Source organism: Anopheles darlingi, chromosome 2, assembly GCF_943734745.1.
Source record: "Anopheles darlingi chromosome 2, idAnoDarlMG_H_01, whole genome shotgun sequence".
Lineage (NCBI taxonomy): Eukaryota > Metazoa > Arthropoda > Insecta > Diptera > Culicidae > Anopheles > Anopheles darlingi.
Window position 1 is genome coordinate 28826903 of NC_064874.1, and position 24000 is coordinate 28850902.

Genomic DNA, 24000 nt, shown 5'->3' on the forward strand with positions numbered 1-24000 from the left:
TGTCTTGGCGCTGGGAGAAAGCGGAACTCATCACGCCCGATGGTGACATCGACAACGCGTCGCGTCGCTCAGCGGGAACACCGCGTCCATTGCTTCCTCCCCCTAACGGTCATCTTCGAATTGAGAGAGAGAGAGAGAGAAAATTAGTGGAAAATTCCGGTACGGCCATACGGCCTTCTTGGTCGTCGGCCTGAAGTGTTCTATTTTCCTGCAGAGATACAACCTACAAAGACCAATGCTTAAGGGGCCATTCGCACCTTCAAGGAGTGAATGGCCGGGCGGCAACAACATGTCATAAAACAATATGCCTCCCGGAGTGCGGGCACCGTATGGTGTCGTCACCCGTTTGATCTCCCTCCCTCCCTCCTTCCCGACACCTTCCGGGTTACCGGAACAAAGTAGTAACAAATTGGTTCGAAACCTCTCTGAGGGTAGGAGGAATGAGAGGAATGTATGTATCCCGCTGCGCACCGGAGATCAATAGGCGCCTGTCAGCGGCAACAATCACTCCCCGCAGCTGGATAGTTGACAAGTTTCTTGCCCAAGATGCGAAGGCGCAAAGCAACAACCGAAGAGACACAGACGCTTGCGCTTCGCCAATAAACGAGAACCCTCGGGAATGTGTCCCTCGAGTGGAAGAAGCAGCAGAAGAAGAAGAAGAAGAAGAAGAAGAAGAAGAAACAGATAAGTTCCGAGGAAAACTCGTTCCTCCGGCCACCAGGAGACCATGGATAGTTGTTGGTGGCAATAACAATAAACATAAAATAATGCGAACCGACCTGACGGCGACATGATGATGACGGTGATGATGATGTACCATCGGCATGGTACGGTGTGTAACCGCAGGCTGAACCGGTACCGCTCGACCTTCGTGGTCAGCGTTCGATCATCACCCGTGCCCGTGCCTCGTGCCGGGACAATGGATACACACACAAACGGATGCTTCCGCATCCGCAGGTATCGGAATCTTGCTAAATACTTTTTAATGACTCCATATCTTTTTGGCGTCTTTTGCCGGGATCGGTTGCGGTTTTTGGTCGAATCGCTCCCGGGGGGCCATCAACAGTATTGACTCAAACGGATGGTCCTACTAACAGCAAACAGGCAACATTCGGTCAAAGGCATCCCTAAGTTAGCTGCTAAAAAAAACACAACAAAACGACGTCAGACAAAAAGGAACCACGACCACGGGGCACCGCCGGTCAACCGCAAAATCCGCTTCCCGAAATTAGCTCGAGGTTCGAGAGACGCGCTGGCGGGGAAGGTCTTGTTCGCGCCACTTGATTGCTACTACTTCAGTGCCCGGTGCCTCCGGTTGCTCCGGTCAATGCCGATGGCACATAAATCATTTCCCAGTTCTTTTCCCGGCGGCCGCAAGCTAGCTCTTCGTCAGTTGGCCAACCGGGGGTCGTTGCGTCTCTGCACCGGTACCAGTCACTTTCGGTGCAAGAACCCCAAAAACCTCCACTCCGATCGGTTATGCATAAATCACGTTTTATCACGAGCGCTCCAACAGAGATTCCCAGTCCAATCGAAGGTCCAAGGAAGCGGAACGGTCATGGCTCATTGAAACCGTGGCCGTGGCCAGAAGTCGGAGAAGGTGATCGCGCGAACGAGAAGTTCTCGTCGATCGATTGGATCAGGATAGGGGAGGACGAGAACCCGGAAAATTGATGACCTCTCATCGGTGGTGATTGCGCCCGGTACGCCCGGTGTCCCTCGATAGAAGGTTCCCGTTCTTTAAACCGTCACCGCCACCGCCACAGGACTGATTGTTCTCATCGTGGAATGCGTTCTGCATACATTGTCCCCACACACACCGAGGACAAGGAGAAGCGTGTCGTTTGTGGATGCGTTTAGCCCCGGTCCTCAGGTAAGTCGGCGGCCGTCGGTCGGTTGTCATCGGAAGAAAACTAATAAACGTGCCTCAGCTGGGACCGGGTGCCGCCACGTGCGAACAGACAGCAGAGGGGGTCGAGATGTCCGCGAATGGTAGTTGATGTTCACCGTTCAGACGAGATCACCAGAAGTTGTCATGTCGGCTGGTGGTGGTGGCGTCTCCGGCCTAGGGGTTCTTCAACGGAGATACGTCACGGCGGTGGCAGCAGTTTGTCGTGCGTTAAAATGTTGCTCTCTGTTGCGTTGCGATGCTGCTAACCTAACGCTATAATCGTTATCCGACGGTGGTTTGATTGATGTTTTGTCGCGTTCGCGGACATCTCCGGCGAGAGGCTTCCGCAGGCTACCGGGCGGTATGTCACACGCTTCCCGTGCGTCCGTTCCCGCGGGATGACATATGTCTAATCACTGACGCCGACAAGCAAGACACAAAAAGGCTGCGACTGGCGTGGCGGTCTCTATTGAATCGCCTGGCCCGCCGATCGTTATCGGTCTGTTCGTGGCCATCATCGATGTAGATGCTTCCGTAAAGAGAGAATGCGTTCCCGGCCATTCTTTCTCTATTCGCTGTGTTTGCTTTTCGTATTTTTTTCTCTTCCGCCTGCATTTCGTGGTGCATTGTAAAGCGGTGCAATCTCGCTGTCCCGCTTCGCTTATGCTGCTGGCGTTTTATTAAGCCATCAATCGTGGCACTCCACCCGCGAATGCTGCCACTGATGGAGCAATAGCTACATTGTGCCCTAAATTTGTTTCGTTTTGCCATATGAGATAGAACATATTGTAGCATTTTTTGTGGTTGTAGAAGAGTGTACTAATAACATTTCTTCGTTTATCATTGGAAAATAGTTTCAACAAGTTTCGGGTTCATGTATTATTACTTGATGTAATAGTAAGTCTGCAATCTTTAAATAGATACTGTAAAGGATTTACGTAAAGTATGAAGGATTTCATAGGAAAACCTTTTGGTATATGCCCGTTTGGAACCAAGGGACATCAAAAGAACTTTCTCCGCCTCGCTCGGTGGACAACAAGAAATTGGCGTTTCACAGGTGGCACACAGGAGTGGAAGAGATTTAATTTCAAACAAACCACAGTCCACAGACATGCCGGGGGTTTTGATACACATTGTTTCTCCATCCTCGGACATTACGATGCTATAGTTGCTTTTATGCTGAATGGTTTTCATTTAAATTGCTTCATGAACCTTTTGGAAATGTAATTATCCCAACGGACAACACGATATCTCTTGGTAGAACGAACCACCGAGATGATCCCCGGGATTGAAATGAACCTTTTGTACTGGGGATCTAATTCAACGATTACGTTCCAAGGTTGGGTAGCAGAGCGGCGAGAGGTTTATGTTGGTACTGCATATTGGAGATGTGCGTTGTGATTAAACAATGTAAAGAAATTGCTCTAGCCAAGTTATTACAACAAAGTCTCCGACGCTGAGTTTAGAATAAACGAATGCCCTTTATATCAACCTCATAGCAAAACAGAGTACTTAAAAGAACTGAGTAGGTTATACTGGAACCTGTGTTTCCAGTTATCTATCACAGATTGAAGAGAATATAGGATACCCTTACATTGAAAACATAATTCGATTTGTGCTACGTACACAAGTCACTTTGACGCAGGCCCTAGTAGAAACAATCCTCGGATTGGATTATTGTTTCTTTTTTTTCATTCCTGGAGTTTCTTGTTCAAACTTCGTGACCCAAAAATTGAAACCGGGTTTTACCGAAACACATATGATGATGATGATGTGGCGAGGGTAACACAGTACCGATCGTTATACCCTTCACGTGGGGTTCATCTCATTCCGCCGCGGATTACGCCGCGAGGAACGTTAAAAAAGGATTTTATTTGATTCCTATTTGTCCGTCGACGTGAAACCGGAACATAAGGGATCATACTCGAAGGCGAACACGCCAAAGGATCAGCTATCCAGAGAGCAAACTGTTTATCCACGATGGATTATGTTTCAGATTGCACAAACGTCGTCCAAATCTTTGCTGCTACGGCGTCGAAAAAGGGGACGAAGGATTTGTCTTGTTGTCGGTGAAAGGTTCCACGGTACATGCGGAACCGTTCTGAGCGTTCTGATCAATCGCGCTGTTTCCATCGATTTGAATATCGAGTCGTTCAATTCCCTTTTCCCGAATTGCAATGCAACCTCAAACCGTTCGTTCGTTGATCATTTGTGATTTTCTGATTTGCTGATTTTCGTCTTCTAGGTTGGGGGGGTCTGGCCGATTTTTGGGCTCTGGTCTATTTTATTTCCGTAGCCGAAATTTTGCTCCAAACCTCGAGCTAACGACCGGGCCAGCCAGTCACCCTCGCATTCGGCTCTAGCTCACTCTCGCTTAAAAAGGAACATCAAGTCGGCGCTTCGAGTGGCGGGAATGGGTGGGAGGTTTGTTGTTATTCAAATTGTAGTAACAATGGCAAATCGAGTCTTTGAATCTAACGAATTTAGGAAGCAATGACGACAGCACACCCTAACTGAATCGCCCATACCATCCCAGGCCGTCTTCTTGAGCTGCTCGAGCGTAAGATATGTTGCCGACTTTACGGTTTACTTAAGCGACTAAGGGATCCCATCCGATCCGACAGGGAGGACTCCGGAGAATTGATTTGGCGACGATGGCGAAGGGCGAACAATGAAGCAATTATTGCACAGTTTGTACAAGTGTTTCTCGTTTCTCCTTGTCCTCCTGTGTCGTGACGTTCGACGACGGTCGCGGACGACACAATGGGATCCTGCGATGTATCCTGCGATGGACCAGCAGATGGATGGGGAGATGATGGTGATACTTATGGATAAATGTCATCATCCCCTTGGAACCGCTTTAAGGTTGCACGTGATACGTGGTGGTACGATGACAGACCGGCGATCGGCCATTGCCACGCGGCAGCTGATAAGTAATTCATGAAATGCTTGTCCAGCATTTAGAAGTTTCGATTTTCGACAGCATGTGTGTGAGTGTGTGTGTATGTCGTCTCGAAAAAAAACGGGCTGGCGAGCTGTAAATATCGATGTTGTAATTAGAGCCATCCTTTTTTGATGATTTATGCAACCGAGACAACGCTATAACGCCGGTATGACGCTTGGCATGACGAGTTGTTCTTGGTTCTTGGAGGCAATTAAAAGAGCAAAAAAATGGGGAGAAAGAACTGTCCCATAATTGCCAGCAGCATATGTTATTGGACACACACACACACACACAGAGCGTGGAAGTGGAACAATTATGAAACTTGCGCTCGTGGCGCCCCCGGTTCCTCATTCCGTGTCCCTCCTTTTTGCGATCGTCGATCATGATCATATTCCCGACTTCCAACCCGGCAGCGACCCGAAAACGGGCCATTCAGTTTTATGCCTTTTCGAAATACCGATCCGATCAGTTCCGTATCTTTAACAACGGAGTAGCCATTGGCCACTGGCCACTAGCTGGCACGGTTACGGTTGCTACACGGGTACGTTTGCTTTGGAATTTTGAATTTTTGTCGCTTCCATTAACGTCCAAACGGTCAAAGCCAAAACATCAAATTCGCTGGCAGATGGGGTACCGGGGTATCTGCGGTCTGCCTGTCCATGTTTTTTGGGGCCCGCCCCGACGCCCCTCTCGCCAGAATATCTCGCCGCATGCCACATTGAATGTCGAAGTTTCGTTTGGCGATATGACTTTATTAGTTGTGCGATGCGATGTTCGCGCGGTTCGCGCCGTGGCCAAAGGCCAAGATCATGCTCCGGGTCCCGTGCTTCGTCAGGTTGAGTTTTGAGTGCATCGAACCGATCGGTGAATGGTATAATTATTACAAATAATCAAGCCCAATGGTCCTGTGATGCCCTTTTGGATGCTCGATGGATGTGTTCCCGTTTGCCGCTTTATAGCCTCCGTAGCGACAGTATCGCGAACGCGAGAACATTCTTCCGCAGAATATTTGTCATTTCGTGGACCAGGATGGAGCTGGCCAGTGCCGACAGGGCCTGCGCGCACCCTCTCCCGGCTCCAGGCTGGCCGGTCAAATATTTTTATCACTTTATAATTTTAACCTTCGCAACAAAACCACGAAACAAAACGGTGGCCAACGGCTTTCGTGGCTCGCCTTCGCATTTGGTGAAGGTGTCCCCCAACTGACCAACGAACGCGTGATCCTTACAAGGTTCTCGACGGTTCTCGCCTGCAACTGCAGGCAACCCATGCTTGTGGCCCTCGGTCCGTGGCGACATGACGGTCGAGTTTCCTTCGGTTTTTAATTACTTTTGCAAAGCGCGCGCGCGCGCCCGTCCGTCCGGCGTCCATTTGTGAGTCGCGGCACGCGGAATGATGACTGGCCCCGGTTTGTCCTCGTTGATCGCGGAGGAAATAAAATTTAATCATTATCGTTATCAGTTTACTGCACCGGGCGGACGGGTGGACATCGTCGTCCTCGCGTTGGCAAAACGGTTAATGGGGCCCGGTTTTCGGGCGAATGATTCCCGTACAACCCGTGTACGTTCCGGCGTGTTCCGTGGAGCGGTCATTTGAATTGATGATGTTGTTTACCTGGCCGTAAATTAGCCATCATTAGCCAAGCAAGTAAGGGACAGTTTCAGCACCGTGTGGCCATGTTTGGGAGCAGCAGGATGAAATGGAAATGATTGAAAGGTGGTTTACGGTGGAGCCGGACCAAATTTGATCAACAACCAAGGCGCGTCCTCCAAGGCGAACGCGGTCATAGTAGGCCTCGCCGCCGCCGCCGGTCATTTATCGATGAAACCGTACCGGCTATCCCCTTACCTCGGTTTTGGGCTCGTGTTTTTGCGACGACAAATTGAATTAAGATGTTACTCCGGGGCGTACATTGTAGGACGATTCTACATGTCGTCGGCCAAGGACAGTTGACCACAAACAAAAAAAGGTTAACAATTAAACCGCCGCCAGTTTCGATGTTTGTGTATTTGTGTATTTTTTTTCTTCCATCACGTCCTGTCACAGATGCTTTCCAGCTGCCGGTATGGAAGGTTGTATCGAGCAGGCTTGCGGTGCGATGCTCACAGGAATGTTTCGCAAAACATGTTGGTGCGCCACGGTACCGTGCTCTGCCGGCATGCCATGGGATGTGTGTCGCGAGGAGAACCGGGAAGGAACCCCGAGGACGTGCGGGGTGTGCGATTGTTGTGCTGTTGTTGTCTGAAATGTTTTCCACCTCTCGGTTGTAGCACAATCATCATCATCGCGCCGAAGCTATTTATTGCCTTCCGACACCGCCAGTCGCTGGTTTGCCGTCATGCCTCCGGCTTCTCAGCTTTTTTTGTGGTGGCCCCGCAGAAAAAAAACCCTTCGTTGGCGCCAAGGCCGGTTGGTAGTGGCCAAGTGTGGCCAAGATCTATTTCTTTCTATTTGGATCCCGTCCCCACGAGACCAACAAGCGGCTCTAATTAACGAGCTCAAAATGCAGCGTCGAATGCGTGCGTTCAGAGGTGTCCGTGCTCGTGTGTGTGTGTGCGTGTGTGTACCATCAAGCCTTTTGACGAAGCAGATCCAATTCCAACCGGTGGCGGCCAAGGCACTCCAAGTGCACGTACGGTTCATCGAAGGGTTAATTACCCATCGCGAACGGTGCGATTACCGACGTGTTTTATCCTCCCTCTCCCACCTCTCCTGGCTCCCCTCTCAGGTGGTCGACCGCGTGGTCGTATCATTTTCAAATTCACACTCCCTTTAGACCGCCATGAAGAAGATGACGCGCGGCTCCCTCTTGGCCCGGTGGTATCGAGACCGCGACCGCGTTTGTTGTTGCCGCAACCTGCTGGCTGGTTGGCGTCGGTGCCGGTGTGTGTGATGCTGCTGCTGCCGGAGAGCGGCCCCACCGTTTTCACCATTTGTAAGAATCGAACCTTTGCGGCGCAGCAGAAGAAGAAGAAGCCAAAAAAAAAGGCGTAAAGTAAAAGGAGAGCAAAACAAGGGCAGCAACGAAGGGACAGGAAGGGCGGAAGCGGTTGCGTTACGCAGGGCGGCGAAGCCAGTGTGCGAAGCTCCACATTGTGTGATCTCCATTGTGTGTTTGCTATCTGCCCGTGGTGTCCGTGAGGGGGCCAAGGCGCGGTAATAACTTTATATGAAACAGAGTGTAACAACAGAGTTCACGTTTCACTGGCGATCAAGTCGCGGCGAGACTTTGGCGGCGATACCACACCGATAGAATGCTGGCCAGGGAACCAGCCGGCAGAAGTATCCGTTGGGGGCGCCACACGCGGTGCCAGAAGGATGGAAGGAGGTGGCGCGTTCCCATTCGCCCGTTCGCTGGGCACGATAATGATCCGCCGGCCGGTAGTATGATCGTTTGCCCGATCGGAATGATCCACGATCCACAGGATTTTTGGCTTTGCGGCGGGTGGGGGTGAGGGTGAGGAGGGATGCTCCGTGCCTAATTATCTTATTAAGTGTAACAATAAGTTAATTAATTATTTATACACGAAGGGGGTTAGGTCCTTTCTTCTTCGCGCGATCATTGCGGACGAGAGGATCCTTTGGCTGATGCGATGCGATGCTGCGATGTTGCAAGATCCCCCCCCCCCCCTATACCATGAAGGTGGTGGTGGTGGGTGGTGGTTGAGGTACTAATGACTCCATCGCCGGGGCAGATCGAAAGATGATTGATCCGTTGTGGTCCCGGCGTCGCGCGAAAGCAATACCCTGCACCGCCGCTCGGCGGCAACATTTGGCAGCCACATTAACACGCCACTGACCGTGTCCGTGTTTGTGGTGGTGGCGGTGCGGCAGTCAGCAAGGGAGAAGGGTGTGTCCGCCGCAAAGCGCTACATTGTGCTGGCCATGCTGCCCGAAGGCGAACCCTTTCGCGGGGCGTGCGCGGGCGCCCGCGAGCGCTCGAAGATAATAAAGTCATTAGTGTGACTTCTCGGGCGCTTCGGCTTCTCGGGGGTTTCCCCGGGTAATGCATACCGCGGTTTGAACTTGAGATGCGTGTCGAATCCGGTTGGTTCCACCGGTGCCGGTGCCGGTGCCGGCTCCGGACTGCCTGCCTGCCTGGTGTGTGCTTTCAGGCTGCGCGAATGAACAGCGAACTTTGCAAGCCGCAAGACAAATGAGGCCTCACAAGCACGTCTTCATTATTCCCGTTTATTGTTACTCTTTTGTGCAGACTGCTTGCCTCCCCTCCCCACCTTTACTCCCTGGCCCCATCGTCTACGTCGAGATTCAATCACACTTGGCGGAACAATTTGTTTACCGGCTTTAAATATGTTTGCGAATAATGTCAAGGAACTTTTAACCTGCAGCGCGTATCCTTCCAACGTCACCGTTGTCGCCGTCGTTGAAGTCTCCGAAGTGAGACGGCAGTGACGGAGTCCGGACTCTCGGTGAAATACTTTTTCCATCAAAACCTTCCCTCAGGCTGTCAGACTCAGCAGGCCCTGACAGAACCGGAGAATGGGCACCGGATGGCAGGAGTATCAACATCAGAAGCCGCTAGCGCTGGCCAAAGACGCGCGGATGCGAACTGCGCACAAAGCGGATGGCCACTGATCTGGTTCATCTTCTTTTTTTTTGTCGTTCTTGACGTTGACGTAAAGAACTCCATTATACCGCAGAGTGTACCGCGCGTGTGTAATGTAGTGTAAACGAGTTAACGTGCGGGGATGCCGGAGCTTGGCAGCGCCTCCATGCCAAGGTTGTCTCCCCTAATTCGATAACCGTTAAAATTGTCTCCCCTCCGAAAAGCCGCACCGCATTCGCCAACAACAGACGCTCGACCGAGCATCGATATTGTCCTCTGGCGGTGTGACGTTCCGGTCTTTGCGTAGCCACCACGGTGGTTTGTATAGTAGTGGCCCGCGGGCCTTAGACAACCCCTCACAACGGACTCAGCATGCCAGGACATTCCGCTAGGAAGCGCGCTGCCCGACTTCCGGGAGTCGATCATCAGAAGGGCAGAAGACGATACTCGCTGGCCGGGTCTGTGACGCCGGAGGCCGTTGAAGTGATGACTTCCGCCATCAACGAGCTCATCCCGCTCTCCTTCTTCCCCGGAGCCTCATGGAATCTCGTCGGATTGTCGTCCACGAAATGCACAACAAGCTGGGATTTTAATTTTTCACGCTAATTTATATTCATTATTCGGGTAATTCCTTAACGATTGCTGGCTCGGCGCGTAGCTGGTAGCACCGCGAGGGGGGTGCGTGTGGTGCCCTCCCCGCTCCCTTTTCCTGCCCCTGAATAAAAGGGGCCGAGGGCGCGAAATAATGGCTCTATTGTTGTACAAATTAAGTTTAGGCCGTAAATATATTCAAATATTTGGCGGTCTACCGGATGGTGTGAACGCGCTAACGGTGGCAGAGGGTAGGGGGGGTTGGGGGGACAGACCGACGTCAACCGACGAGGAAACTAGCGGGCGCCAGCGAGTGTGCGCGGGTGGCAGAAGGGGAAAAGCAATTGGGTATTAGAAAATGAAGGTATAACCGGGAAAAACCAACAATATTATGATTATTGAATCAAATCTGGCCCCCGCCGACGACGTAACGTACCACCGGCTGGATGGTGGCTTAGGGCTAGTGGGAACTCGACAACTCACCAGCACAATGGCACCAAGCGTCAGGACCGCTTTTTTCGTTTAAAAATAAACATTCAACTCGCACCAGTTCCGGGGTTGTATTTTGGGTATTTTCTCTGCTTCGGCTCCCACCCCCCGGAAAAAAACTCACTCACTATCCGTCATGGGTTGAGCTTAACTTTGTTAAATTGTGACCGAGTCCGTTGTTGTACGAGATTGCTAAGGAACACACACACACACACACACACACACTCTTGTGGCGCTGAAGGTCAATGAGACTCGTTGCGACTTCGTTGGTCGGTCCTTCCGACACACGACATCTCCCCAGCTCAATACTTCCCCATGCCAGGCATGCTGCCAGCTTTACCTGATCCCGCAGACAGTATCTCCCCCTCCTGGCAAGTCGTCGGGGCTATTGTAGCCGGCAGGATAGGAACCGATTTTGGCATGTTGGCTGTTTTGGGTATCACACTTTTGATATTCAATTACTCTGTGATTCCCCCTCGGACCAGCCCGACCCGTGGCGCTAACAGAAGACCGGGACACGTGAGCACCGACGTGTGCGTGTGTGCATCAGGGTATGGAAAGATTTTCGTAACTTTATTACGTGTGAAATGATGGTTATGAGAAAATGTAGGGATACGGGGCAGCCTGCCAGCCAGCCAGCCAGCCAGTTCGTGTTTCTTGTTCGTGCTCGACATTTGATATCTGACCGACGGTCGGTACTGGGAGTACTGGTGTCAGTTCGAAGGGTTGTCAGAAGGGGACTAACGATCCGGGCAGATTAAGCTGAAGGGCTCGTAAGTTCCTTGTTCCTTCAATCCCTTACTTGGTGTAGCAAAAAAGTGGGAGTTTTTTTTTAAGGTATTAAAGCACTGAAGCTTGCATTAAGCAACTGTAGACCACATCCATATGACGCATCTTCTAGGCGATGTTCTGTGAATGTTGAATCTGCTGACCAGACTTCCCGTGAATCATCAGCAAGGCTAGCAAGTACGGAAGCTTACCAGGATCTTATTGATCCCAACTTTTCCGGTTCACTTGGGGCCGGCAGACTAAGTGCATGTTCATATATTTACCATCCCATAGTCCGGAGAGATACCGGGACACAAAGCACTTACATTTGTGGTGAGTCGATTGAGACGGGAGCCAGAGTCACAGACACTCGCTGGACACGCACTTGACAACCTAATCGCCTCCATCGATTTGCAGCAAAAACCATTATCCACCATCCTGCACGCACAACATCCAAGTGAGTGTGGTGTGGTCGAGTGGGCTTTGCAATCAATCGAACCTCTCGTGTCGTGTGTAACTGGAAATCAATAATCTGAAGCTGAAGGACCCCCGGGAGGAAGAGCAGGCCGCACCGCAGGCCAGGACCAAGACCGCTCTGGTGATTGTAATGATGATTGCAAGCAGTAGCAGAAGCAGCAGCTTTATGTCTGTGCTGTGTCTACCGGTCGTACAGGTCAGCCATCGTCATCATGGCCTGCTCTGCTGCTATCTGACGGCCAATCTGACGGCTTACTGGCTGAATCACTGGGGCGGGGTGGCGATAGCCGGTAGTAGTAGCCGTTGGTAAACATCTAGCACGCCTCATTTCGTAAACCGGAAGATGCTGGTCTGGATCGTGCCGGAAGCAACCACTCGGGCGCAAATATTTGGTGGCATGTTTTGGCAAACATAACCTGGACACTATTGTGAAGGTGTCTACGGCTGCCGTATTTGCTGTGATATTTCGTTCAGTGGCCATACGGTGCACTAGACTACGTCATGCAAGCTGCTGCTTCTGTTAGGTTACACGAACGAATATGGACACTAAGTAGGTATCGGTCAATGGCAACTACGTTGCACTCCGTTTCAGGACCGAAGAGTGACATGCAAGCGAAGGAATCAATATTGGATTCCACTGCAATTTCCTCCTCTACGATTGGTCCAAGTCACATGCCTACTCGATTAATGTAAAACAATTGAATCCCATCAACCATCATCCATCGATAGACTTGTGAATCGCTGCAGATATGCCCGGCTTGCGGTCGTTACCACAACAATATGGCTGACGACGGCATAAAGGGTGATTGTGGTTGCGGATGGTTTATTGTTGTTTGCTGAACCACTACTGTATCGTCGATCTCGCGTGCGTGTGTCGTCGTGGTTGGAGCTGTCCTCGCCACTACTTGCTTCCATCGCCCCATTTCCCCTCTTTCTTGTGTAAATACCGGCAGCACTGGCCTCCAAGACTGGCGGCGCGACTGCCAAGAGCGTCCGTTGCCATCGCCTTTGTCTCCGTCTGGTCTGTTTGCGCTGTTCACTTGCAATTTTATGCGCAGTTCCTGGACGAGTGCACGAGGTAAAGGGGCATCATAAATGCGCTCTTCACTACTTCAACCCTTTCTGCATAATGCTCAATTCAATTATCATTACCCATCCCGAGGCTGGGCCCCTTCTGCGTTTACGGCCATCGCACCACATCGAAGCAACTGGCACTCTGTGCCAAGAACCTTCCGGGCATTTATCGGCCAGTCCGGGCATCCGGCAGCGGAAGGGTTATAACCGCAGTTTGGCATGCGGCGAGGAGGGCACATGCGAAAAATGGAACAACCACAACCAGAGAGCCGGGGTGTGTTTTTAGGTGATAATTTGTCATACTCCGTCCCCGATGACGGCCCGACGAGTTCGCTCGATGACACGTCGCCCCGCCGCTTGATGATTGCCGACGGGGTCTTGCAGTCTATTTGTAAATCTTACGCGCTCACCCTATCCAACAACCAGCACCAGTGCCGAAGGGTGACACCGGCGTTGTTGGAGGGTTGGTGTAAATTTGGCGAACAAATAGAGCGCTGCCCAAGTGAGCAGTGTGTGTGTGCGTGTGTGTGTGTGTGTGTGTGTGTGTGTGTGTGTGTGAGTGTATGTCACTGTCTCCGCTCGTTTGTCTAGTACCATCCGCACCGTAAACAAATGCCGATTGTCTCTCTACTCGAGACTCATCTCCTCCTCTCGAAATGCTCGAATTTGTCACAACAGTCCTCATCAACATCATCACCATCATCATCAACAACATCAGCAATATCGGTTTGGTATAATGTGGCCTAGGGAGGTGCGTTATGTGGTCGTAGTACCAGCATTAGGAGGACACTTTGAAAGATCCTACTACAAACGCAGGGTTTCACTCACTCTCTCTCTCTGTCTCTCTATTTGATGGCTCATTTGCGATCGTGGCAGTTGTGCCACTGGAGCAGAACATTTGCATATTTTATTGAATCTTCCCGTGCGCCTGTTTATTTTGATTCCACAATTAATTGCGACCATGCCGGCACCTCCTCCTGCCGCTGCTGGTCATGGTACGCTGCCAAAAAGCGTCATCAGCAACTCATCATTTCTGAGCAGCATTTTGGTTCAAGTAAAACGGTTTGAAATTGAAATTGACAGCCGGACTCTGTTTGCGCTCGCAGGGTTTTGCATAATTGGCAACGGGAATCTGCTGGGCCCCGTCCCAGGATGGCTTTTGTGTTTTGAAGACGTTTAAAAACGGGCGCGTGTTTGTTTTGTGGTCCGTGTGGTCACGAGCGAGGGATCGGAGAGGATACCGGCGACCAGTTCGCTCCGACCATGCTGGTCGCCACGGATGCACGGATGCTGCTGCAAGGATCCAAAACGCAAGCGATCGTAATTCGATACCGAGCGCACTATTGAGCTGGCTGACAGTGAGAAGGCTGAGGCCGACGGCAAGAGGCCACCGTAGAACGGAACCGATGTCGCTACTCCGCCGTCTCGTGTCTAGCTATAGCCTGTCTATTTGATTGCTCTTTGGCAAACGAAGCGATTCCATTTCCATACAGCCTCCACCTCCCCCAGTTGACTGCTGCTGCGAGTTGTTTTTGTTTTCATCCTCCGCAACCTCCCGTTCCCGTTCTCGGCCTCTGCGTTTGGCCAGATGATTGCTGCTTTGTCTCCACTTTTGTCTCGCATAAGTGTGTTTACTTATGTTTTCTTCGAAGAAAGTGCACCATCCCGATCGCGGCGGGAGAGTGGAAACAGTTTGTTTAGGATTAAGACTTGCTGGGTTTGTGTTTCTTCGCCTTCTAATAAGTTGTTTTGTTTTTTTTCTTCTTCGTTCACCCATATTTTCCTCCTTCTCCTCCTTCTCGAGTTTCCACCATTTCTTGACTGGCCGATAAAATGGTTTTCTCTTGTCCTTGCTCTCTGGAACGGGGCTAGGGGAGTGCATTAAGCGCCACATGCCTGTTCTTGGGTCTGCGCCTGCCCTGGGTGATTGGGTTATTTCGAAATTCAAACGCTTCGGCTGACAGCTGTCAAACAAACGGAAACACTACTCTTCTTCTTTTGATACAGTGACAGATTGTTTCCACGCTCAACTAACGATGATGACGCTTGGCATCGAGCGATGCCATTGCTTCATCTTTCTCCATCTTGAAGAAAACAATGAGGCGCGATGTGGGGTTAGAGCGATCCACATATGGATCGATTCGATTGTCACCCTTAAAATAATCGATTTTAGAGCGACATCAAGGTTCCCTCTCCTTAAGAAATGCATACCTCGTACCACCAGTAAACACGTCCTGGGGAAATATACGCCAAACATCGAAACCACATAAGCACGCGTTCAGAATGTTTGCGGTTGCCTACCTACTCCTTCTGAAGGATCTTCATCCTGGTGCCCATTAGGTTGACCATGTGTAATCCGTCTCCTACACTCCACGACTGCTCGCGCAGGCGACTGCAGGAAAAAGGTTACAGACATTCCATCTCCACTATCCACTTCACGGAGTCACGGAGAGGTAACCGCAGACCGGTGTGAGAGAGCGAAATGGGAAAAGGACACCTATTAAATCAAAGTGTGTAAATATAGACGCAGGGCATTTTCATTTCCGGCGCCAGCCAGTCAGTCAGCCATCCATCCAACTCCACTCGAATGTCGACAGCGTTGGCGCGATGCGAAACTGGAGACCGGAGAGTGAGACCATTTCGCTCTTCTTCTTTCATTACTGGCATTCGAAGCTCGCTTTTCCCTTCTTCCTTTGGTGGACATTTCCACTTCTTGACGCCATACTGTGCATGTGCATGGGTCTGTGCTTGTGATACCGCACGAAAAATCGAAATAACTGTCAAGAGTGTTCTGTGAAAATGATCATGAGGTTCCATGATGTGTTCGGGACCTTCGAGGCCTGCCTTGTGGTTCCAGCAAGCATTTCCTGTTTCTGATAAGTAAGTGTTTCACGGGAACGGCACAACCCTCAAGAAATTCTATCTTCGCCTCGCCGCAACCGTTTAGTGAAGTAGTCGAGTGAAGATGGCTTCAAGTTTGGTTCCGAAACCCTCGAATGGCGTCGAATACGTCGATTCTTCGTCGACGCCATCGTCGTCCGGATCGTCGTCGTCAGGCAGACTAATTAGCATTCTTAGACAGCTGCCAGGCAGCCCAATTTTGGGCAGACCCCCGTTCCGGATAATAATCCGTCTCGGTGTGACCACGGAGCCTGAGCAGCAGCAGCAGCAGCAGCAGCACGAGCTGATGTACCGTGTCATCGTGTTACGCTTAGTGTCAAACAAAAGTGCAACGAAACGCCAGTCTGCGGGCAGAGGTAGGGCGGGGCCAGAGGACAGGACGGTGAACGGAGCAGCAGCAACGGAATCAATCCACCATCCAATATGGCGTCATCGAGAGGCATCGAGGAAACCTCGTATTAAACACTATGACAAGGCACTTTTGCGGTCCGGAGGGTTTTTTTTTTGGGAGCTCGATCACTTCGGGACCTTCGGTTTGGTTCGGTCGTCAGCCAGCCAGCCAGCCAGCCAGCCAGCCAGCCAGCCGTCCTGCCACAGCTTCCTGCCCATTTAATCTGTCCTTCTGTTGTCTGATTCTGTTGCCCTGCCCTGCCCGAACTGATCTGATCCATATCTTTGCCTCTGTGTGTGTTTGTCTTCGATGGGACGCCTTTTTGGAGTGAGGAAGATTATTGTCTTTGCCGTTTGCGACGAGCGTCACGAGATATTGCTATTAGGGCTGCCAGTAGGGAGACAGGACGGGAGACGGGAGGGTTTTTGGGTCCGTGTCGAGCCGAGCCTCAGACCAGTCCGGAGGGCTAAGAAGGAAGAGTCGAGATTAACTGCATCTCGCCGTGAAAAGTGCTGCCAGAATCACTCGACTTTCGAGGGCACGGGACAGAGGAACTCACTCAGGAATGTACGGCGTATGTCGTCCGGTCAGCGTCACGGTGTTGGGGTGGGAGCGATTATTAAAATGAATGAATGTTCCAATTCGTCCCCCTTTTTACGAAAACAATTTTCTAATCATTCACTTTTCTCTCTCTCTCTCTTTCTGCTCTCTCCACTCAAAACACAGACACAATCAACCACCACTGTCCGGGTCCGGATCGTCCTCGTTGACGCCAAGGCGAGGCGAGGGGCCACTGTCACCGGTGGACACCGATTCCGATTCCGACATCTCGCTCGGTACACACTCGCCAGTTCCTAGTATGTCGATGCAGCACAGTCCCAGTTCGCTGCCGGGCTCGAGCGAGGACCGGCTGAACGATGATCGCGAAAAGGACTTCCGGAGCAGCTTCGCCTCGCTACACTCCTTCCGCTTCGGTGACCACCTAACCGGCGGTCTGTTACCTGGTAAGTGTCTGATCCTGATGCAGTATTCTGTGCCAACTTCCGTTGTTGATCATCGCTTAACTCCTCTCTCTCTTCCTCTCTCTTTCACTCTCTCTCTCTCGTTTCCCATCGCCAGGTTCGTTCAATAGTAGATTCATGCCTTATCGACTCGGCGATCATTCGCCACCGATCAACACGCATTCGCCACCGATCGGTTTGACGCATCTACCCCTCACCCCGACCGTGCTGCGGCCCCAACCTCACCTACCGCACTCGCTGGCCGTCAGTGTGGCCGGATCCGTGGGCATTCCTAGCAGTATGGCCGGCGGTGCGGGCATGCTGACGACGGTGGTCAATATGAGTGATTCGCCGAGCAGCAACAGCAGCGCGACAACCGCATCCCTCACCAATACCACCACTCCAACGGGGAAGGACCATGGCCACGGGACGATGGCCCATCACGGGCCCGGTGATCCGACGGCCGATGGACGACCGGGGACACCGCATTCCGTTGGACATGCAAGTGTCAGCGGTGCAAACACACCTTCGGCGACGGCGACAGCGACAGCGGCCACGTCAACAGTGGCCACATCAACCGCGACAGGCGCTTCACTGATGCAGCCAATGTCCCCGCTGAGAATACGGGTTAGCTCACCGTCGCGGCTCAATGCGGAGTTGCTGCAGCATACGGCGGCGGCGGCGGCGGCGGCCGCAGCGGCTGCGGCAGCTGCAGCAGCGGCCGCCTCCCAACAGCCACCCCATCATCCTGCGCTCGCGTTACACGGCCATCCCCATCCACATCCACATCACCTGCACATACATCATCCGCACGCGCACCACCATCCTCACGTGCATCCACATCCGCAGCATGCCCATGCGGCTCACCATGCGGCGGCCGCCCTCATGAATGGTCTCAGTGCGAGCGGTATCGTCCGGATTGTGCCGAGTTCGGCCAACAGCACACCCAGTAGTACCATCACCACCACCACCACCTCGCTACTCCATCGACCGTTCTCACCGTCACCGAAACCGAAGGAAGCTTCGTGATAAGTGAGCCGTTGTTGCGTTGCTGCCAAATGGGAGGAGGCAGGTGTCCCCCCACCCACCACCCCCAGGGCAGTGCTCCCATTCTCTAGCTAATGCTGTGCAGGACTGTTGAGGGACGCGGTGCAAAGGTAACGCATATAACGCTTCAGGGATGACAGCTTTTTCGCTCCGGTGCCGTTGAAAGAACTGAGAACCATCAAGTGCGGGGCCGGGATGGTGGTGAGCCGTACAGAAAACATCAAAACTTATGGTTTCCTCTTGCTCGGCGGCCACGGCCAGCGTCAGAACGGGTTGTTAGCGAGTAACACGACTCGACGGATGTTTCATGTTGTTCCGTGGCGTTTCGGCGCCACTAGCTGCTTGGTGGTTGGTGAATTTGATTTCCTGCTCTACCAGGACCACGTGACGGTTAGCAGGTTTAGCTTTAGCTTGCCTGTTTTTTGCGTAATGGAGTCATTCGACAATCCCTCAAATCGGTGGCGTCCTAGCGTTGTAAAATGAAACTTTATGTACCCAGAGCCATCGCGAAACACGGGTTCCGTATGTCGCGTTGTATAAAACAGTGATGGTTTTCCAACATTCGATGTAATACCTGTGACCAACAAGGATAAAATGTGTTGGTTTGGCATTTCTTGTGCACGTCTGTGTTTCGGTTTGTTCAAATTGTTCTGTTAAAACTTTGCTGCTACACCGTGAAGTGGTTAGTCTAATTCGGTGGCAGAACATGGCAAAGTATGTAAGTACACGGTGTACATAACCACCGCGCCCGTTGCGTTCGGCACATGCGCATTCAGGGCAGAATGTTTTAGCAGGAAATTCTTTTATTTCCCTCTCTTGGAAGCACTCGAGCAAACGATACATCCGCGTCGAGAGCAGCCACTTCTGTCACACTTTTGGTCTTTTTTTTTTGTGTGTGGAAATTTAATGAAAACTAGGTTCCACATTTCGTAAAAAAAAACGAACCTCTTAACTAATGCAGTGCACAAAAACATCCAATGGTGCCACAGGAAAACGGTGAGTGCAGAAACCAGAAATAACTTTTCGCTTCAGTGACTTCATGCTCGTTGCGCACCAGCACTGACGCTGGAAGACGAGAGAGACGAAACAATCGAAAACCCTTTCCATTTTATAAAGTCATTAAATTAATGAGTTCGCTTGTTTAGTTTTATGAAAATGCGAGCGAACGATTTGAGCAAAAAAGAACATTCAGGTTCAGCTGATCCCAGGCGAGCCTAGAGGAAACAAGTAACAGAAGCGGCGCGTTTGGAGAAAAGTGGCACACCACTATTAGCTTTGCTGCAAGACAGTCAAACCCGAAGAGAAACGAATAGTAGCAAATATGTTTGAAAAGATAGAAGCGAGACTGTTGGAAACCAGGAAAAAGGGAAAGAAACAAGAGGCAACTCACAAATCATACGCAAATTCACGAAGATATTATTGAAAATTGAGCATTAACGAGTGCTTCAAATGGAAAGTAAGAGAAAAAAGGGCAAAGAGAAAAGCGAATAGCAAAAACTAACAGGTAAATATAAATATTGTAAAGCAACTATTGATTAATGATATGGATACGAGATACGAGTTTCAAAGTGCAACACGCAGAGGACGCGCCGCTTGCAGATTGCGTCACGCGGCATCGATTGGTGTAGTATGTTGAATAATAAATGCAAATAATATATGCACATAGTAGCGGATAGTAGCTGATTAGTTTGATGCTTTAAGCGAGCTCGAAATAGTCCCAATAGTTTGTTTTGTCCCGAGGGAAATCCATCGGTGAGGCCGGGAGGCCGCGTATCGTAGCTTAGGGAAGAAGGCGCACAAAAAAGACAAGGTAACGGCATTTCCGGTGAGATTAAAGGAGAAGCGAAAAAAAGATTAACCTCGTAAAGCTTATGAGAACATCGGATCATTCGATGGCAGAAGCGGATCGATTGGCAATATTTTGAGGCAAGCAATTTTACCGAAATCACCCTTCCTCGAAGGAAACGGTGGCCGTGGTATAGACAATTTAATTTAAAGAACGACAAAATGGTGGTCAACAGAAGCCAAAAGGAAACCAACAGCACCCAGGCTACCATTTACCTTTCTTCGATGGATCGAGATGGGCTTTGAAAGAAAACGGAGGATAATGTGACGTTTGGCCAGATCTCCTACAGCGTGAGTGTGAGGACATTCAGCATTAATCATAGTAAATCTCTTGTGAAACAAAATTAAACCAAGCAATGATATTGTTAAAGTAGCAAAGCACAGACACGCGCGAACGGTTACAAAAAATGCTATCGCGCCCAGCAGAGATGAGGCAAGGGATTCAGTTCTAAACGGTGTGATGGGTGAGGAGAGGTTCCGGAACCGCTCGAACAGACAAACAAACAAGCTAACAACAACCACTGTACATAGAATGCTGCAATCAAATTATATTAATTATTATGAAAAATAAATTTAATAATTAAAATCGAATCACGTTACCCATCTGTCCCGGTGTATTATGGTTTTGTGGTTGAGAAATTTAATTCTTTTCAGCAGGATTATATTACTTACTTATTTACTTATCAGCCGCTACAACCGACGGGCGGTCTTGGCTCGACACAGAAGATTCCACCACCGTTGATTCCGTCGATCCATCTCGATTTGGTCCTACCACACACTCTCTAACACGCAATTCCACCGAATATTTTCACAAACGACCACACTTTGTTACAAAACTGAGAGAAACTACCAAATCAACTGACATTCGTGAATTAGTGCAGAAAGATGTAGAAATAAACGCATAAAAATCACAGCTTGCTATGTGATGCCATCTGAGGTATGAGAAGCTTGCTATGATTTAAGGCGTTGCTATGTTCATAATTTCATTTATTCCGGAGTTTCTTTACAACACAATGGTACCGTGTATCGAAATAAAAATCCAGTTCATATTTTACTAATGCAATTGATCCATACATTTCAAGAAAATATATCATGAGAAGTTTATGCGTTTATTGAAAACGTGCGAATTATATCAATTGGATTGGGATTGATTTAGATACAATTGTTGGGAACAAACCTAACATTATTGAATTTTAAAAATTCGCATAAAAAGTTGAAAGAACAAAAATTTTGTCAAAAAAAGTCAATAAAAATCTACATGAAAATTACGTGTTTTGGTCTACTACTGGAAGTATAAAAGATTTGCTCGCGTAAGATGTTTGTGGAAAATGAAAAAACGAAAATAAAAAATTTACTTAAAAACCCTTTGGGTACGCGTACAAAAATCTGAAGTTTTCTAAAGTGATTCTTGCAAATTTATTGCCATTTTCAGCACCGCATAAGTACCGACGGCTTTTGGTATTCACATCAATCTCTGTGTAGTTTTTATAGAAATAATATATTAATGGCTTTTTTGTTGTATATAATAATGATGAAAGAAGCTGAACTTCGTGATTGTCGTTACACTAACGAAATTTTTTTCTATTTTCTATAGCAAATCGTCACCAAAGAACACTTTATTAATCCCCCGTGAAAATCAGAAACATATTAAAACCATATTTATCCCATATTTCCGTGTTATGACCCATACACAACCAGTGCTAATTCGAACATCGAGTTTCCAAAACCCTCTTCTAAAAACCATCGAATCGCATGACACAGGAATAGCCCAATCGATACTTTCACTCATAAAGGGTTGTTGGCAAAAAGAAAAACCAGCAACGGGAAGGACACGGGGACATGTGAAGCCTATCGGAGCAAATGTCGAACATGTGTTTTCGGCTCACAGGACAGCTCCATGACGGGTATCGGTAGTAGTGTTTGGTACGTCGAGAAGCGTATGTTTGCCCGATACACCATCATACACCGTTCTTCCCTCCGTCGCAAACTCATCGCAATCACGGGCCTCCTGTAAGCCTCCTGTGGCCCCGTTCCACCAACGGTCACCAACGACGATACATAGACGGGCGCCTTGTCGAGCTTTCGACGGGTGTTTGGGAAGCGAGGGGACAGACGACACAAAGAGGATGCGCAGTAGTAACCGGTTTCAACCCTCACCTTCCACGTTAATACCGTTTCCTGGGCGGAGCTAGATGAGGCCAATAAAGCTGCTGGCGATGATGACGACGATGATGATGACGATGATCGTTTGTATACTCCAGATGTGTCACGCTTGGCCGTGTTCCGGTGTAAGCGAACGGAACGCCTGAGTTGTTCCGAGTGTTGCTGACGGTGATGATGATGATGATGTTGGTGATGGTGATGTGGGTTCTCTGTCACTGATGCGTCGTACGGTAAGCGACCGGAACGAAGATGCATACAAAGGTGAGATAATGAGCGAGGCATGGCATGACCCACCTCCCCTGGGGAATGGGAATGGGGATGGGGTTTGTCACGCGAAACATGATGGCTGCCGTAGCCGACCTGCTCCCGGTGCGTGTTGCGTGTTTTGCACCAGTATTCCACGGCACATTCAATTGGAACCAGAGACTGTTCAATTGACTACTTTTGATTGCACGGATCAGCCCGGGGTCAATAACAATTAATGCCGGTGGAATTGTTGGCATCAATCATGCTCCTGCTGCACACGGAGCCACAACATGTTTTAGGAGAGCGGACATTAGTTACGCCGGTTGGCGCTTCCACGCCCTCGCAACTAGTTATAATTAATCACAGATTTACCCACCATTCCATTTCTGTCATTTGGTACATCTTGAGTGAGTGAAAATGCGACGGCATTCGGTTTTCGTGGGCATTCGATGTAAGCATCCTCCATTTTGTAAGCCACTTCAACGTGGCTGAGCGTGTCGGGCATGTAATCTGGCATCTCGACACTCGCCACGGCATACCGTCCGCCTCATTGTGACATGCCGAGCAGGGCCATTGTGGTGAGCGGCGGACCGCGACCATGATTTACGAATGAAATCCCGCATTTTCGTGTGGTGGAAGGTGTGTGTGTCCGCACACACACACACACACACACCACGCCAGGCCGTCATCACTTAGATTACAAATCACTCAACGGTAGCAGCCTAAATTAGCTACTCGAAATACACCGAACTTAGCGGCGAGAAGTTCGTCATCCTGGGCCGGATGGAGGAGCGCCCGGGGGCTAGTCAGCGACCAGCAATCCGCTTGGCGCTTGCCACGGATCTCCCACGACCGTGGTGCACGCCACCATCCATTCCGTGGAGGAATGTTTTTTCTTAATCTTTTTTTCTCCTTATCACTCGCATCGCATCACATCACCTCGCGTTCCCCGTGCGGAGAGCGGAATGGTTTCGGGGGAAAACAATGGTTTACGAAACACATGAAATCAGTGGAAAACACTTAGCGCGGTGGTTTTCTCCGGGACGGTGCCCAATGAGAGGGACGACCAAACCCATGAAATGTCAACAAAATGTTCACTCATCCCTTTGTATCGAGTCACGCTTCGCGACAATCGCGATGACAAATGGTTTTTGGTGCGCCGGAGACCGTCGCCAAAAGGTGGCCACCGTGATCCAGCTCCTAATGTTCGCCGTCATCCATCGTCATCCGTCATACTCATCGCGGAAGGGGAACTTACTACCGTGGGAGTGCCCGGGGGACACCGGCACACAGTAGGCTGAATTTCCTCGCGAACGCCATGGCCAGGTTTTTCTCATTTTCTCCATTGTATCGTTCAGTTCAGTGTTGTTCAGGTGAGGCAAATTGCTTTCCAAAAGTATTTCATTACTGTAGCAAAACAGTAAAGGCGCAAGGTGCATTGGAAGGTTGGTGGCAGCGATCCAGCGGACGGAAAGACACCGAACAATGGAAACTTTTGCCTTGCCTGCTTCTGCAACGATTTTCGATGTCGTCCGTTTGTCGGAAAGATAAGGTGCATTACCTGAAATTGTTGCTCCCGAAAGGAGAATATTAGTTTTTGATAGC

At 50.1% G+C, this 24000-nt stretch overlaps 1 protein-coding gene across 1 annotated transcript in view; it reads left to right on the forward strand.

Annotated features, from left to right (window-relative positions):
• LOC125959855 (protein Optix) overlaps positions 1 to 18517 on the forward strand; it is a 54499-nt gene extending 35982 nt beyond the window's left edge. The window contains exons 4-5 of the mRNA XM_049692836.1: positions 16820 to 17097; positions 17213 to 18517. Coding sequence (XP_049548793.1) covers positions 16820 to 17097; positions 17213 to 18123 — 1189 coding nt within the window. The 3' untranslated portion in view covers positions 18124 to 18517. The remainder of the gene's footprint in view (positions 1 to 16819; positions 17098 to 17212) is intronic.
• Positions 18518 to 24000: the final 5483 nt, after the last annotated feature.